The sequence below is a fragment of the Oncorhynchus tshawytscha genome, linkage group LG04 (assembly GCF_018296145.1).
Source record: "Oncorhynchus tshawytscha isolate Ot180627B linkage group LG04, Otsh_v2.0, whole genome shotgun sequence".
Taxonomy (NCBI): domain Eukaryota; kingdom Metazoa; phylum Chordata; class Actinopteri; order Salmoniformes; family Salmonidae; genus Oncorhynchus; species Oncorhynchus tshawytscha.
In genome coordinates this window covers 17,755,948-17,769,600 of record NC_056432.1, presented here as the reverse complement: position 1 = coordinate 17,769,600, position 13,653 = coordinate 17,755,948, and the positions used below count along the sequence as shown (strand labels likewise).

The following is a 13,653-nucleotide window of genomic DNA, read 5'->3' as shown; positions in this document are numbered from 1 at the left end:
AACCAGTTCGTTCACCTGCTTTTACATAAAGAGTAGAACCAGTTCGTTCACCTGCTTTTACATAAAGAGTAGAACCAGTTCACCTGCTTTTACATAAAGAGTAGAACCAGTTCACCTGCTTTTACATAAAGAGTAGAACCAGTTCGGTTACTAGTCCAACACTCTAACCACTAGGCTACCCTGCCACCCCCATAAAGAGTAGAGCCAGTTCGGTTACTAGTCCAGCTCTAACCACTAGGCTACCCTGCCGCCCCCATAAAGTAGAGCCAGTTTGGTTACTAGTCCAACTCTAACCACTAGGCTACCCTGCCGCCCCCATAAAGACTAGAGCCAGTTTGGTTACTAGTCCAACTCTAACCACTAGGCTACCCTGCCGCCCCCATAAAGAGTAGAGCCAGTTTGGTTACTAGTCCAACACTCTAACCACTAGGCTACCCTGCCGCCCCCATAAAGAGTAGAACCAGCTAACCTGTTTTTACACTATGATTTGACTATTACATGTTTCAATGTTTCTTTTGGAATTTTTTTAAAAAGTTTTTAAAAAGTTTTTAAAAAGCAACAGTTTCACCATATTAAAACAAGAGTTCAGTTAACATAACAGGGTTGAACTTAAAATGAGGGACAGGTTTTGTTTTACCTTAAAATTAATCAATATCACATTAAATAAATAATTATCCTCAGAAATTACTTTGTAAAAGCAACAAAATAACTACGGCCTTACAGTGATGGTGAAAACTTGGAGAAATGTTGGTTGGACTTCAGAGAAGTCACAGAGTCCTGAATTTGGGTAATTTAGCAAGTCTTTATTCATATATAGGATATTTTTTATCATTCATTTTCCATGTGGTCTATTTAAAGTGCACTTCATTTAATTTACCAGGATTTTAAAACCCAATATTAAGGCCCAGTTCTTACTTAAAATATCAAAATGACTAATTTTGTGGAACGACCCTACTATGTGATCCAGGATGTGTGATAGCCTGGTCCCAGATCTATTTGTACTAAACAGCTATGATGACAATAAACATAGCACAACACAAATAGTGAGAGAGCAGAAACAGATCTGGGACCAGATCTGACCAGATGTGTGATAATAGTGAATGCTAAGAACAGTCCAATCAGACCTCTAGCACAGGGTTGGACACCAGCATCCGGTCCCTGACACTGTCCAGTAGGGTGGTACTGGGGCAGCTCACAGCATAGTACTGTAGGATCTTCTTGGAAGCCTCGGTCTTGCCGGCACCACTCTCCCCAGAGATGAGGATGAAGTGGTTGTTGGCCTCAGCCATCATGGTGTGGTAGGCGTTGTCCGCCAGGGCATAACTTCAGAAAAATGGATTGTGTCAAGTGATATGTACATTTTGCATTCCACAATTAATCATTTGTGCACGGATGCTGCGCCAATAAGGAATGAGAATAATTAAAGAAAATCCTGTATATTGTATATGCTGCTCCTGTGCTTTATTCCTGCACCCAGACAGACGTCAAACAGCGACGTTGTATAAACATTGTATAAACGTTGTACCGTGTATGAGCTTATACCGTGGATTGACATCTGATCTCATGAGTGACAAACAATACGATTTAAACATGCAGATAGACATGCACAAAAAATGATGTAACACACTCACATATGTGGTGGAAGCTCAAAAAAGTTGACGCCCATGTATATATCCATCTGTTTTTTACTGTAGATATCCAACTCCTTGTAGGGGTTCACAGACACTAGCAGAGTGCCTATATAGGTCTGCACAGGAAGAAACAACAGGTTTACAGTATATCTGGAAGTTGATAGTTCTTCAACATTCGCTAAAAATCCTAGAAAGTTGCTCATAATCTATTTTTCCTTCAACTATTGCACCAAAATAGGATCTGCTCTTGGGTCTAAAATGATGGCGTCATTATACGTGATACTACATACTGTATATCATAATGTTGGTACTAAGTTAGCCACTTCCGAACTCACATAAATTAGGTCCTCACTGAAGCGTTTTTTCAGGTTGCCTAGGAAAGCAGTCTCGCTGGTATGGGTGTCCAACAGGACAAAGTCCTGGATCCCCACGCGGTCTCGGGCGGTCAGAGCCCCCTCCATGTCCAGCTGACCCTGGGCACCCTGTGCCTTATGCCCCTACAGCCAATCACACAATAGCAATGCTTGATATGAAGGATACCTACTGTACATAAGGGCTTGAAGAAGAAAATGAGCATTTCATGAAGGTATTATGAGCTGTTTATGAATGTTTTACGAAGTCCTTATATAGTTCCACATTTACAGACATGCATCCAAACAAAAGTGTATGGATAAATAAGAGGACTTATAGAGGCACAGAACTTTTGGCTTTGGGGGTCCGCTAATTAGACATTCATTGGAACTGAGCACACTGCTCCACCTCATGAGAATTTTGTTTTGGTTGTCTGCCTAAAACTAAGGATTTGAGAAGTTTCATGAGATAAGAAATTGATGAATATTATATCATATGTATGCCATTTGTATATGAACCATACAGCCAACATTTGACGTAAACAACTAGCAACTCCTCCATCGTGTATAAGTCAAGTTACAAAAGGCTCTTTGGTTGAACAGAAAAAAAGCACAAGCGGAGTCCCTGTTAGTTCTACTGAAACAAGGACTCTGTGGCTCTCATGGGGCTTTGGAGCAGAGCCCTCTGATTGTGTCGAGGTAGTCTACAGACAGAAGCTAATGTTGGCTACAGAGCACATAGTACGGCGGTGTTGGCCAGCAGCCCATAGGCCACCACAGCTCACACCAACCAAACACACCAACCTCACCCTGTGCTAATGGAACAGGGGAACACGAAAACAACGGCACATGTGAGAAAAGCAGAGTGGGAAAATGTTCAGTAATCTGTTTTGCATTCTCAACACCAACACTTGGACCAAAGGTTTCTTCACAGCTTTTGTAGGTTTTTTTTTTCTCCTTCTTTAGAAGGCAGAACTCCTTTGATTCTCAACTCTGTCTGTAAAAAAAAACATTTCAAAAAGATAATCCATTGGATCTAATTGACACAAAGCCCTTAGTACCCAACCCCACCTCCCCACACACTCCCCTCCCATTCCATAGCCCTTGTTACTTCTGAGAAAGGCCAAGTGTTTTTGTCCTGTAAATACCACGGAGCAGAGACAAAAAGGAGGTTTTTAAAATGCAGTCTACAATCCATTACATATATTCCCCCAGCATATCCATTCAGTAATTATTCATTAGAAAACATTTAACGTCACAGTCAATTTCACACTGGCCAGTTGAAACACAATAGAGGAGATTTGCCCTATTTTGGGGTGAGAAGGGGAGGGGGGCGGGGGGCGGTTGGACAGAGGAAGGGTGAGGGCAAAGGAGGGAGGGAATGAGGGAGGGGGCAGTATTTGTCTGATCTGAGAACCCTCTGAAACGGGGCCGTCTTGAGACAACGGGGCAGACTAAATAGTGCAGTAACGGTCTATGTCCCGCTGTTTGCTATGACACTCATTTAGTGTGCCCTGGGAGTGAACAATAGGGGTTTGTTCCAAGCAATCCTGTGCTGTAATTTGGACTTCATTACTCTTCTCACACCGGGCACCATGGATGGAAAGAAGGGGGGGCTGGTCAGATGAGAGGTTTTTTTTCCACCTGTCAGCCAACCTCCCATCTACCCCCACCCCCCAGCTCTCCACCCCCTCTCCTTAACAATACCCCTCAATCCGTGTCCCCACCAATAACCCTCACCGACCACCTCCCCGCAGTCTTCCCCCACTTTAAGCCATTGAGACAGGTGAACAATATCATTGAAGGCACACCATTTGAGATGTCAAAATCAATCTGGCAACTTGATGGTAGTGGTGTATTTTTTTTTACACTGCCCTACTTCATGGGAACAAACATTTCTCAAGGCAGTGCAAGCAGACGATGTGCAAAGCTCAGGGACGGATGGGACGGGATACTGTACAGCTCCAAAACAGATCATATGTATTAAGTAATTCATAGAACTGTTAATACAGCTACTGTACCTGATGAGGCAGAATTTCGGTACTCGAAGAATGGCCACAGTAAAGCAATAACTGTGTACAAGACACTGACTCTGTGAGGTTACTGCACTACAGCTGTGTGGACTGGGGACATGCTCATATTACTGAACACGGCAGAATTCCATGGACAAATGCCTTTTATCCATCTAGGCTATATTGAATAACAGATAAAAGTGACTGAAATATTGTGTACCTAAAACACTCGGAGATACAAAGCCCATGAAGAACAGTGGAAACAATGGTTACGTAGGGAACCCAATCAGCCATTCATTGTCAGATCAAATGACCAATTGTCTTAAGAGATGCCCCTTCATCTTGGTCTAGAGTGTCAACCAACATCGCCTGAAACAGTGGTGACCTCATCTCATCCCTGTGAGAGATGGATGTGGAAGGGGAAAACTAACTAGGAAGACCCAGTGAAACATGGGTCATATTCATTAGGCACCAAAAGGAAGAAAATGGACTGAAACAGGGATGGACTACCTGAACTTGTCCAATAAGAAACATGCATGTTTGTTTTCTGTTGCAAAACATTTTTTTGTTTTTATTCCATTATGTGCCCTAATAAACAGGACCATCATGAGACACTCAACTCCATGGCAGTCCGCTCCTCAGCTAGGAAACAAGAAAACCTGTCTCCAAAAGGATGGAATGAGCCTGCCTCCATCCATTCTTCTATTCTGCCCCGCAGCATGGCGGCCAATCTCTTCACTTGATCAGCAAGATCTTGTTACACCCCACTAACAGAGTGGGCCTCCATCCCTTTCTTAAGCACTCTATCTACACTCCACTGGCTGGGCCTCTATGCCCCCTTCTGAAAAACACGGTCAGACAGTGAGCCCCCAATGGGATGATATTGGTTATTTTATATTTTTTACTTGTAAAGATTTTTAACTAGTTAACTAACATCCTAGCTTTAAAAATGCAAAATGGCACACAAACAGTACATTGGAACATTCAATCATACCTGCATTCTCCAAATCTGTATTGGTCAGTCCTCAGTCAAACTCAGGAATGGGATGGGGACATTCAGGTTGGCTCCAAATTCTTCATTCACCCTTGCTGGACCGGAGCTATATCACACGTGTGCTGCTTCTCCATGTCCTCCCATGCTCTATTCAGTCACTGTAGATGAATCACTGACCATTAGTTGGCAAAAATCTAATTCTGAAGAAATCCTGTATTTACATTTACAGTCCTTTCTCCTCTGCAGCCACTACAGACCCATCACTGAGGATCTACCACAGGGGTTGGTGGTCCTGTCTACCTGTGTGCTCTGCTCCTCCACACCTTAGTCATACCGACCCAGGCTAACGGCACTGCGGCCCGGCTGCTTAATCTATCATTCATGCCATGGGGGATAGAGGTGGAGGGACAGGGAGATCTTATTCAGTGCTTACTTGAGTGTCTACTAGCTCAACGGGGTGTAACACAAAGATGCAGAAACACAATCCAATCCAACCCTCCTCCGAGTCTCTCTCGTCGTGTGTGTGTGTGTGTGTGTGTTCGAACCAGCAGCACAGCAACCCCGGCTGGCATAGCATAGGACTGGTTACTGATCTTTGATTACGTTGCAGGCTAATTACAAACTACTCAGAGTATAGTTCCACTGGGCCACCGCTATTTCAGAAGGGTCTCTGACTGCTGCTACAAGTGCCCTGCTCGACATAATGCTTTTCTCATAATGCCAAGCTGGGTCATTTTCATTCTTGCACACCATAGAAAAATGTAGCAATATGTTTTGCAACAGAATACAATAACAAGTGTTTCTTATTGGACAAGTGTAGGTAATCACTCTGTTTCAGTCCGTTTAGTGACTAATGAATACGACCCTGATATTAAATCTTAGAGCTCTCTGATCAGATGTCAATGATCGTGGATTCAAGAAACTTTGCTTTGCGTGTGCACCATAGAAAACTACACACGCTTGACAAGAAATGTCTCAAGGTTTACGAGATAACCTCCAAAAGGCCTGGGAATACGAACAAAATGACCCTTTATATTCTCCCATCATATATTTAAGCAATAAGGCACAAGGGGGTGTGGTATATGGCCAATATACCTCGGCTAAGGGCTGTTCTTATGCACAACGCAACGCAGAGTGCCTGGATACAGCCCTCTGCCATATACCACAAAACCCTGAGGTGCCTTATTGCCATTATAAACAGGTTACATACGCAGTAAATATAAATGTTTTGTCATGCCCGTGGTATATTGTCTGATAATCAGCCAATCAGCATTCAGTGCTCGAACCACCCAGTTTATAATAATCAGTATATTTACATCTTTACACTATAAACACACAGTTGTAAGAAAAAAGAAGAGACAACTTATAAAATAAAAACTCCAGCAAGAGACTGTTGGGTCGTATCAGGTTTGTGGTGTTCCCTTGCATTGGGTATTCACAGGGAAAGACCACAAGGGAGCATTAACCTGGTAACCTCAGTAACATGGTAACCTGTAGCAGCAAACACGCATGCATGAATGCAACGCAAGTACACATGCACACACACACACACAGACAGGGGGAAGGAGAAGCACAGGTGTCCATTTCCACTGGCCCGATGACCTAAACGAGACAAAATATCAAATGTCCCTCTATTTGTGGCAGTTCAAGCTGCTTCCCACCATTGGAGTAAAGTTAGACATAATGGATGTTCAGATGTTGCCCATTTCAATTATCCACCCTCCACTCCAAAAAGTTGTCAGGGGGCTACTTCTGCCCGAGCACCCCGCCTCTCTCTCCCCAATCCGGCAGCCCAGCAATGCTTGTCCAATCTTAACAAGCTTTGCGCTACCCACTGGGCTCTGATTCAGCACGAGACCCGGTTAAATCCAATTACACAGGAGTCAGAGAGGTTGATTTTCCCATTAGAGAGTCCATGCTGAGAATGAAGGCTGGATGATAACACTCACATCATCAGAACATTACAGCCAAGTCCCTCCCTCTCTCGCGCCCCCCACCCCCCACTTTCTATCTCTCTCCCGCTCTCTCTCTCTCCCATTCCCCCTTTTCCTCTATCCCTCTCTCGCTCCCTTTTTCTCTCTTTTTCTTTCTTTCATAGTCCATCAAAGTAATTTTTCAGAGCAGCGGAACGAGGGCCGAGCTCCCGTCTTCAGTTCATGTTCCAGCCGTGGAGTACACGGTCAGCAAGGTTAATTACTCCCTGTATACATTGAAGGCAGTTCTTTACTTTCACAACATTTTGTGTCTTTGTCTGAAGCTACAGTATATGACATAAGAACCACCTGTATGTATTTCTTTCAATTTACAGTATGATTTCATATGTATGTGAACAGCATTCTGTATGAATAACAACAGGTCATCAAAATAGTTAAACGGTTTTAAAAACAATTCTAATAAATGCAACAGTTGGACAATGGATTTTTTAAATCCATCAGATATTGGCTGAATTATAGCACATTAAACATTTCACTGGCACTGACAAATCATTAGTTAAGGTATTCCATTTATTGTGAAATGTTACTTTTTTTCATAGAATGCACTCATATGCAGTGTCTTCAGAAAGTATTCATACCCCACATTTTATGTGGCAGCGATTACAGCTATGAGTCTTTCTGGGTAAGTCACTATGAGCTTTCCACACCTGGATTGTGCAACATTTGCCCACATTATTATTTTAAAATTTCTTCAAGCTCTGTCAAATTTGTTGTTAATCATTGTTAGACAACCTTTTCAGGTCTTGCCATAGATTTTCAAGCAGATTTAAGTCAAACCTGAAACTCGGCCACTGTTCTTGGTAAGCAACTGCCATGCAGATTTGGCCTTGTGTTTTAGGTTATTGTCCTGCTGAAAGGTGACTTCATCTCCCAGTGTATGGTGGAATGCAAGCTGAACCAGGTTTTCTGCTTGGATTTTGCCTGTGCTTAACTCTATTCCATTTCTTTTTTATCCTGAAAAACTCCCCAGTCCTTAATGATTACAACCATACCCATAACATGTATGCCAACATAACATTTTTACTCCTGAACTTATTTAGGCCATAACAAAGGGTTGAATACTTATTGACTCAAGACATTTCAGTTTTTCTTTTTTTTAATTAATTAGTAAACACTTTGAAAAACACAATTCCACTTTGACAATATGGGGTATTGTGTGTAGGCCATTGGGGAAAAAAACTACATTTGATCCATTTTAAATTCAGGCTGTAACACAACAAAATTTGGAAAAGTAAAGGAGGTGTGAATACTTTCTGAAAGCACTGTATACATTTTCTAATGGTATCAGGTATGTAAAAAATATTTTGTATGTATGTAATGTAAGAAAATGTATGTAAGAAAATTGTATGTGCCTCATTTGCATAAATACACTGGGTGTATTTTCATATTGTCACACCCTGATCTGTTTCACTTGTCTTTGTGATTGTCTACACCCCCCTCCAGGTGTCGCCCATGGCTGCAATCACCAAAAACTTGTTCTGTCTTGGCTGGGACTACTTGCACTCACCTGCACTGTCTAGAGACTGCCTTATGAATTACTGTTGTTGTCCTGTTCTGGTGTATAATTCAACAAGTGTTCCAAAAGCAAGACACCCTCGGATAAAACATCAACATGCTTGGCTGGAGATTACATCTACCTACAGTTGAAATCGGAAGTTTGCTGGAGTCATTAAAACTTGTTTTTCAACCACTCCACAAATTTCTTGTTAACAAACTATAGTTTTGGCAAGTCGGTTAGGACATCTACTTTTTGCCTGACACAAGTAATTGTTCCAACAATTGTTTACAGACAGATTATTTCACTGTATCACAATTCCAGTGGGTCAGAAGTTTACATTCACTAAGTTGACTGTGCCTTTCAACAGCTTGGAAAATTAGAAGCTTCTGATAGGCTAATTGACATCATTTGAGTCAATTGGAGGTGTACCTGTGGATGGATTTCAAGGCCTACCTTCAGACTCAGTGCCTCTTTACTTGACATCATGGGAAAATCAAAAGAAATCAGCCAAGACCTCAGAAAAAAAATTGTATACCTCCACAAGTCTGGTTCATCCTTGGGAGCAATTTCCAAATGCCTGAAGGTACCACGTTCATCTATACAAACAATAGTACACAAGTATAAACACGCTGAGACCACACAGCCATCAATACCACTCAGGAAGGAGACACATTCGTTCTCCTAAAGATTAACGTACTTTGGTGCGAAAAGTGCAAAACAATCCCAGAACAGCAGCAAAGGACCTTGTGAAGATGCTGGAGGAAACAGGTGTAAAAGTATCTATATTCAAAGTAAAACGATTCCTATATCAAAATAACCTGAAAGACCGCTCAGCCAGGAAGAAGCCACTGCTCCAAACCGCCATTATAAAGACAGACTACGGTTTGCAACTGCACATGGGGACAAAGATCATACTTTTTGGAGAAATGTCCTCTGGTCTGATGAAACAAAAATAGAACTGTTTGGCCATAATGACCATCGTTATGTTTGGAGGAAAAATAGGGAGGCTTGCAAGCCAAAGAATACCATCCCAACCGTGAAGCATGGGGGTGGCAGCATCATGTTGTGGGGGTGCTTTGCTGCAGGAGGGACTGGTGCACTTCACAAAATAGATGGCATCATAAGGCAGGAAAATTATGTGGATATATTGAAGCAACATCTCAAGACATCAGTCAAGAAGTTAAAGCTTGGTCTCAAATGGGTCTTCCGAACGGCCAATGATCCCAAGCATACTTCCAAAGTTGTGACAAAATGGCTTAAGGGCAACAAAGTCAAGGTATTGGAGTGGCCATCACAAAGCCCTGACCTCAGTCCTATAGACAATTTGTGGGCAGAACTGAACAAGCGTGTGCAAGCAAGGAGGCCTACAAACCTGACTCAGTTACACCAGCTCTGTCAGGAGGAATGGGCCAAAATTCACCCAACTTATTGTGGGAAGCTTGTGGAAGGCTACCCGAAATGTTTGACCCAAGTTAAACAATTTAAAGGCAATGCTACCAAATACTAATTGAGTGTATGTAAACTTCTGACCCACTGGGAATGTGATGAAAGAAATAAAAGCTGAAATAAATCATTCTCTCTACTATTATTCTGACATTTCACATTCTTAAAATAAGTGGTGATCCTAACTGACCTAAGTCAGGGAATTTTTACGAGGATTAAATGTCAGAAATTGTGCCAAACTGGGGTTAAATGTATTTGGCTATGGTGTAAGTAAACTTCCGACTTCAACTGTATATACACTGCTCAAAAAAATAGAGGGAACACTTAAACAACGCAATGTAACTCCAAGTCAATCACATTTCTGTGAAATCAAACTGTCCACTTAGGAAGCAACACTGATTGACAATAAATGTCACCTGCTGTTGTGCAAATGGAATAGGTGGAAATTATAGGCAATTAGCAAGACATCCCCAATAAAGGAATGGTTCTGCAGGTGGTGACCACAGACCACTTCTCAGTTCCTATGCTTCCTGGCTGATGTTTTGGTCACTTTTGAATGCTGGCGGTGCTTTCACTCTAGTGGTAGCATGAGACTACAACCCACACAAGTGGCTCAGGTAGTGCAGCTCATCCAGGATGGCACATCAATGCGAGCTGTGGCAAGAAGGTTTGCTGTGTCTGTCAGCGTAGTGTCCAGAGCATGGAGGCGCTACCAGGAGACAGGCCAGTACATCAGGAGACGTGGAGGAGGCCGTAGGAGGGCAACAACCCAGCAGCAGGACCGCTACCTCCGCCTTTGTGCAAGGAGGAGCAGGAGGAGCACTGCCAGAGCCCTGCAAAATGACCTCCAGCAGGCCACAAATGTGCATGTGTCTGCTCAAACGGTCAGAAACAGACTCCATGAGGGTGGTATGAGGGCCCGACGTCCACAGGTGGGGGTTGTGCTTACAGCCCAACACCATGCAGGACGTTTGGCATTTGCCAGAGAACACCAAGATTGGCAAATTCGCCACTGGCGCCCTGTGCTCTTCACAGATGAAAGCAGGTTCACACTGAGCACATGACAGACGTGACAGAGTCTGGAGACGCCGTGGAGAATGTTCTGCTGCCTGCAACATCCTCCAGCATGACCGGTTTGGCGGTGGGTCAGTCATGATGTGGGGTGGCATTTCTTTAGGGGGCCGCACAGCCCTCCATGTGCTCGCCAGAGGTAGCCTGACTGCCATTAGGTACCGAGATGAGATCCTCAGACCCCTTGTGAGATCATATGCTGGTGCGGTTAGCCCTGGGTTCCTCCTAATGCAAGACAATGCTAGACCTCATGTGGCTGGAGTGTGTCAGCAGTTCCTGCAAGAGGAAGGCATTGATGCTATGTACTGGCCCGCCCTTTCCCCAGACCTGAATCCAATTGAGCACATCTGGGACATCATGTCTCGTTCCATCCACCAACGCCACGTTGCACCACAGACTGTCCAGGAGTTGGCGGATGCTTTTGTCCAGGTCTGGGAGGAGATCCCTCAGGAGACCATCCGCCACCTCATCAGGAGCATGTCCAGGCGTTGTAGGGAGGTCATACAGGCACGTGGAGGCCACACACACTACTGAGCCTCATTTTGTCTTGTTTTAAGGACAAAGTTGGATCAGCCTGTAGTGTGGTTTTCCACTTTAATTGTGAGTGTGACTCCAAATCCAGACCTCCATGGGTTGATACATTTGATTTCCATTGATAATTTGTGTGTGATTTTGTTGTCAGCACATTCAACTATGTAAAGAAAAAAGTAATTAATAAGAATATTTCATTCATTCATATCTAGGATGTGTTATTTTAGTGTTCCCTTTATTTTTTTGAGCAGTGTATATATATATATATATATATATATATATATATACACATATATATATATATATACATACTTTACACAGTTTGCAAGATCAGACATAATATCACTATAATCTGAGTGTTAATTTTCAGAAGTTGCTTTCATTTCAGGCAGTCTAATTTGTAAACACAACTGTATTAAACTATAACTTTCTTAAATTCCACAGAAAATGAACACCCATCAAAATAACGGTCTTATTCTTCTCTTTCTTGTGATGTAAGAGTTGAGATGTGTTAAATCCCAGATGAAGATTTACTGTTCTTTATGCAACGAAAATAATGCATTCAATGAGCCCATTTCCGCCATTACTGGAGTGTGTTTGATAGGACCTTACATACACTTCCGCGGGCGTGACATTCATGGGGGGGAAAAGGCTGCCAGAAGCAAGGGTATGAAAGAGTAAAATGAAAATCAATCCAGCGAGATTTAAGTCACAAGCAGTAGTGATGCATGGGTAAAATCACTGGGGAAGCCAAGCCTCCCCGCCCCCCTCTATAACCTGTTAATGCATATGCCTTGTGAGTGCCACCGTGATATATAGGCCGAGACAATAAGAAGACACAGTAGCAGAATAAATTCAACCACACCTTTGTTTTTAATCACAAAACCGGATAGCAACCTCTGTCCGGTTAATTTCACAAAGCATATTCCATGTACAGTAACATACAGTTACATGATATACAGCATGGTCAAGCCAGTTAATGTTTCCTACATTTTTAAACCATGAAACAACTATTGATTTAGACCCATAGTTACCGCAAGTCGCAAAGAAAACAGGAGCTGCCTCAATTATTCCAGCACCATTTCAACATCATCAAATCACTTCTGCTTAGTCTAATACAGTGACAACTAAAAGAAGACAAAAAAAATGTGGTCCAACCAACGTAAGCTAAATATGATGTGGCTGTCCAATGTTCTGATTTCTGTGTGTGTGTGTGCAAGTAGAAAAACATGTTGACTCACCCTACTTGTAGAGAAACACCAATGCCATCCTCCTCTCTTTCATGTTGATAAAACGCTCTGTCACTCTGTCAAACAGTACACGCATATTTTTTGTTGTCCTAGGCTACCTGGCTAAAATGCTTGCTCACTAGCCTAACTTCCATTCATGGGCAACATTAGCTAGTTAACGATAGACTTTTACATCTAGCTACATATTGAACTTCCATTCTCTCAGGCCAGGGGTTCAACAGAGTTTGAATAAATGGTTGGATCAGAACAGAGAATTAAGTAAAACCACAAGTCCAAATCCCTATCTCCATCCATGGCCCTTTTAGAAAAGGGACAATGTTGCTAGCTGGCTAGCTAGCCACCGGAGGACAACAACACAACGAGATTCAACAATTCAAGTTTTTCTGTCAACGACTATATGCTGTCAATGGGATTTGATAGGAATGATGCCAAATCCAAGCTGGCTTCCCTTGACACTGTTTTTTGCTGCACCAGGACCATTCACAGTTGAGCTCGCTCAGTTTAGCTCAATGCTGATTGGCACATTTTTCATATTTTTTTTGTCATGAGATGCCAGATGCTCGTTGGCTGCAATGGTCTGCAATGCTGTGTGTGGCAACAATGTCATACTCATTTGGACCAGACAGCATCAGATAGATAGCCTACACATAGAGACAGAGGGGTGCTGTTTCATTCCCTCGGATGCTTTCTCCTGTGAGATACAGTCCGCCTCTTGTGAATTAAAGGAAAATTATGAAACACAGACAGATGAAAGATACATTATTTTATGTAAAAAAAAAAGAAAGATTGGTACATTTTTTGGGGAAGTCTGGCTTTCCTTGGCATCTATGAATACACGCCACTTGACAAGTGGATTTTTCACCCATCAAACACAGGAGA

The 13,653-nt window shown here is 42.6% G+C and overlaps 1 protein-coding gene across 2 annotated transcripts in view; it reads right to left on the bottom strand.

Annotated features, from left to right (window-relative positions):
• The window catches only part of myo1ha (myosin IHa), a 30,479-nt gene extending 17,303 nt beyond the window's left edge, over positions 1-13,176 (bottom strand). For both annotated transcript variants that reach the window (XM_042320392.1, XM_042320393.1), the window contains exons 1-5: positions 12,766-13,176; positions 4,988-5,145; positions 1,967-2,128; positions 1,632-1,747; positions 1,125-1,323 (exon numbers count right to left, since the gene is read on the bottom strand). In XM_042320392.1, the coding sequence (XP_042176326.1) occupies positions 1,125-1,323; positions 1,632-1,747; positions 1,967-2,128; positions 4,988-4,993 (483 nt within the window). In that variant the 5' untranslated portion in view covers positions 4,994-5,145; positions 12,766-13,176. The remainder of the gene's footprint in view (positions 1-1,124; positions 1,324-1,631; positions 1,748-1,966; positions 2,129-4,987; positions 5,146-12,765) is intronic.
• Positions 13,177-13,653: the final 477 nt, after the last annotated feature.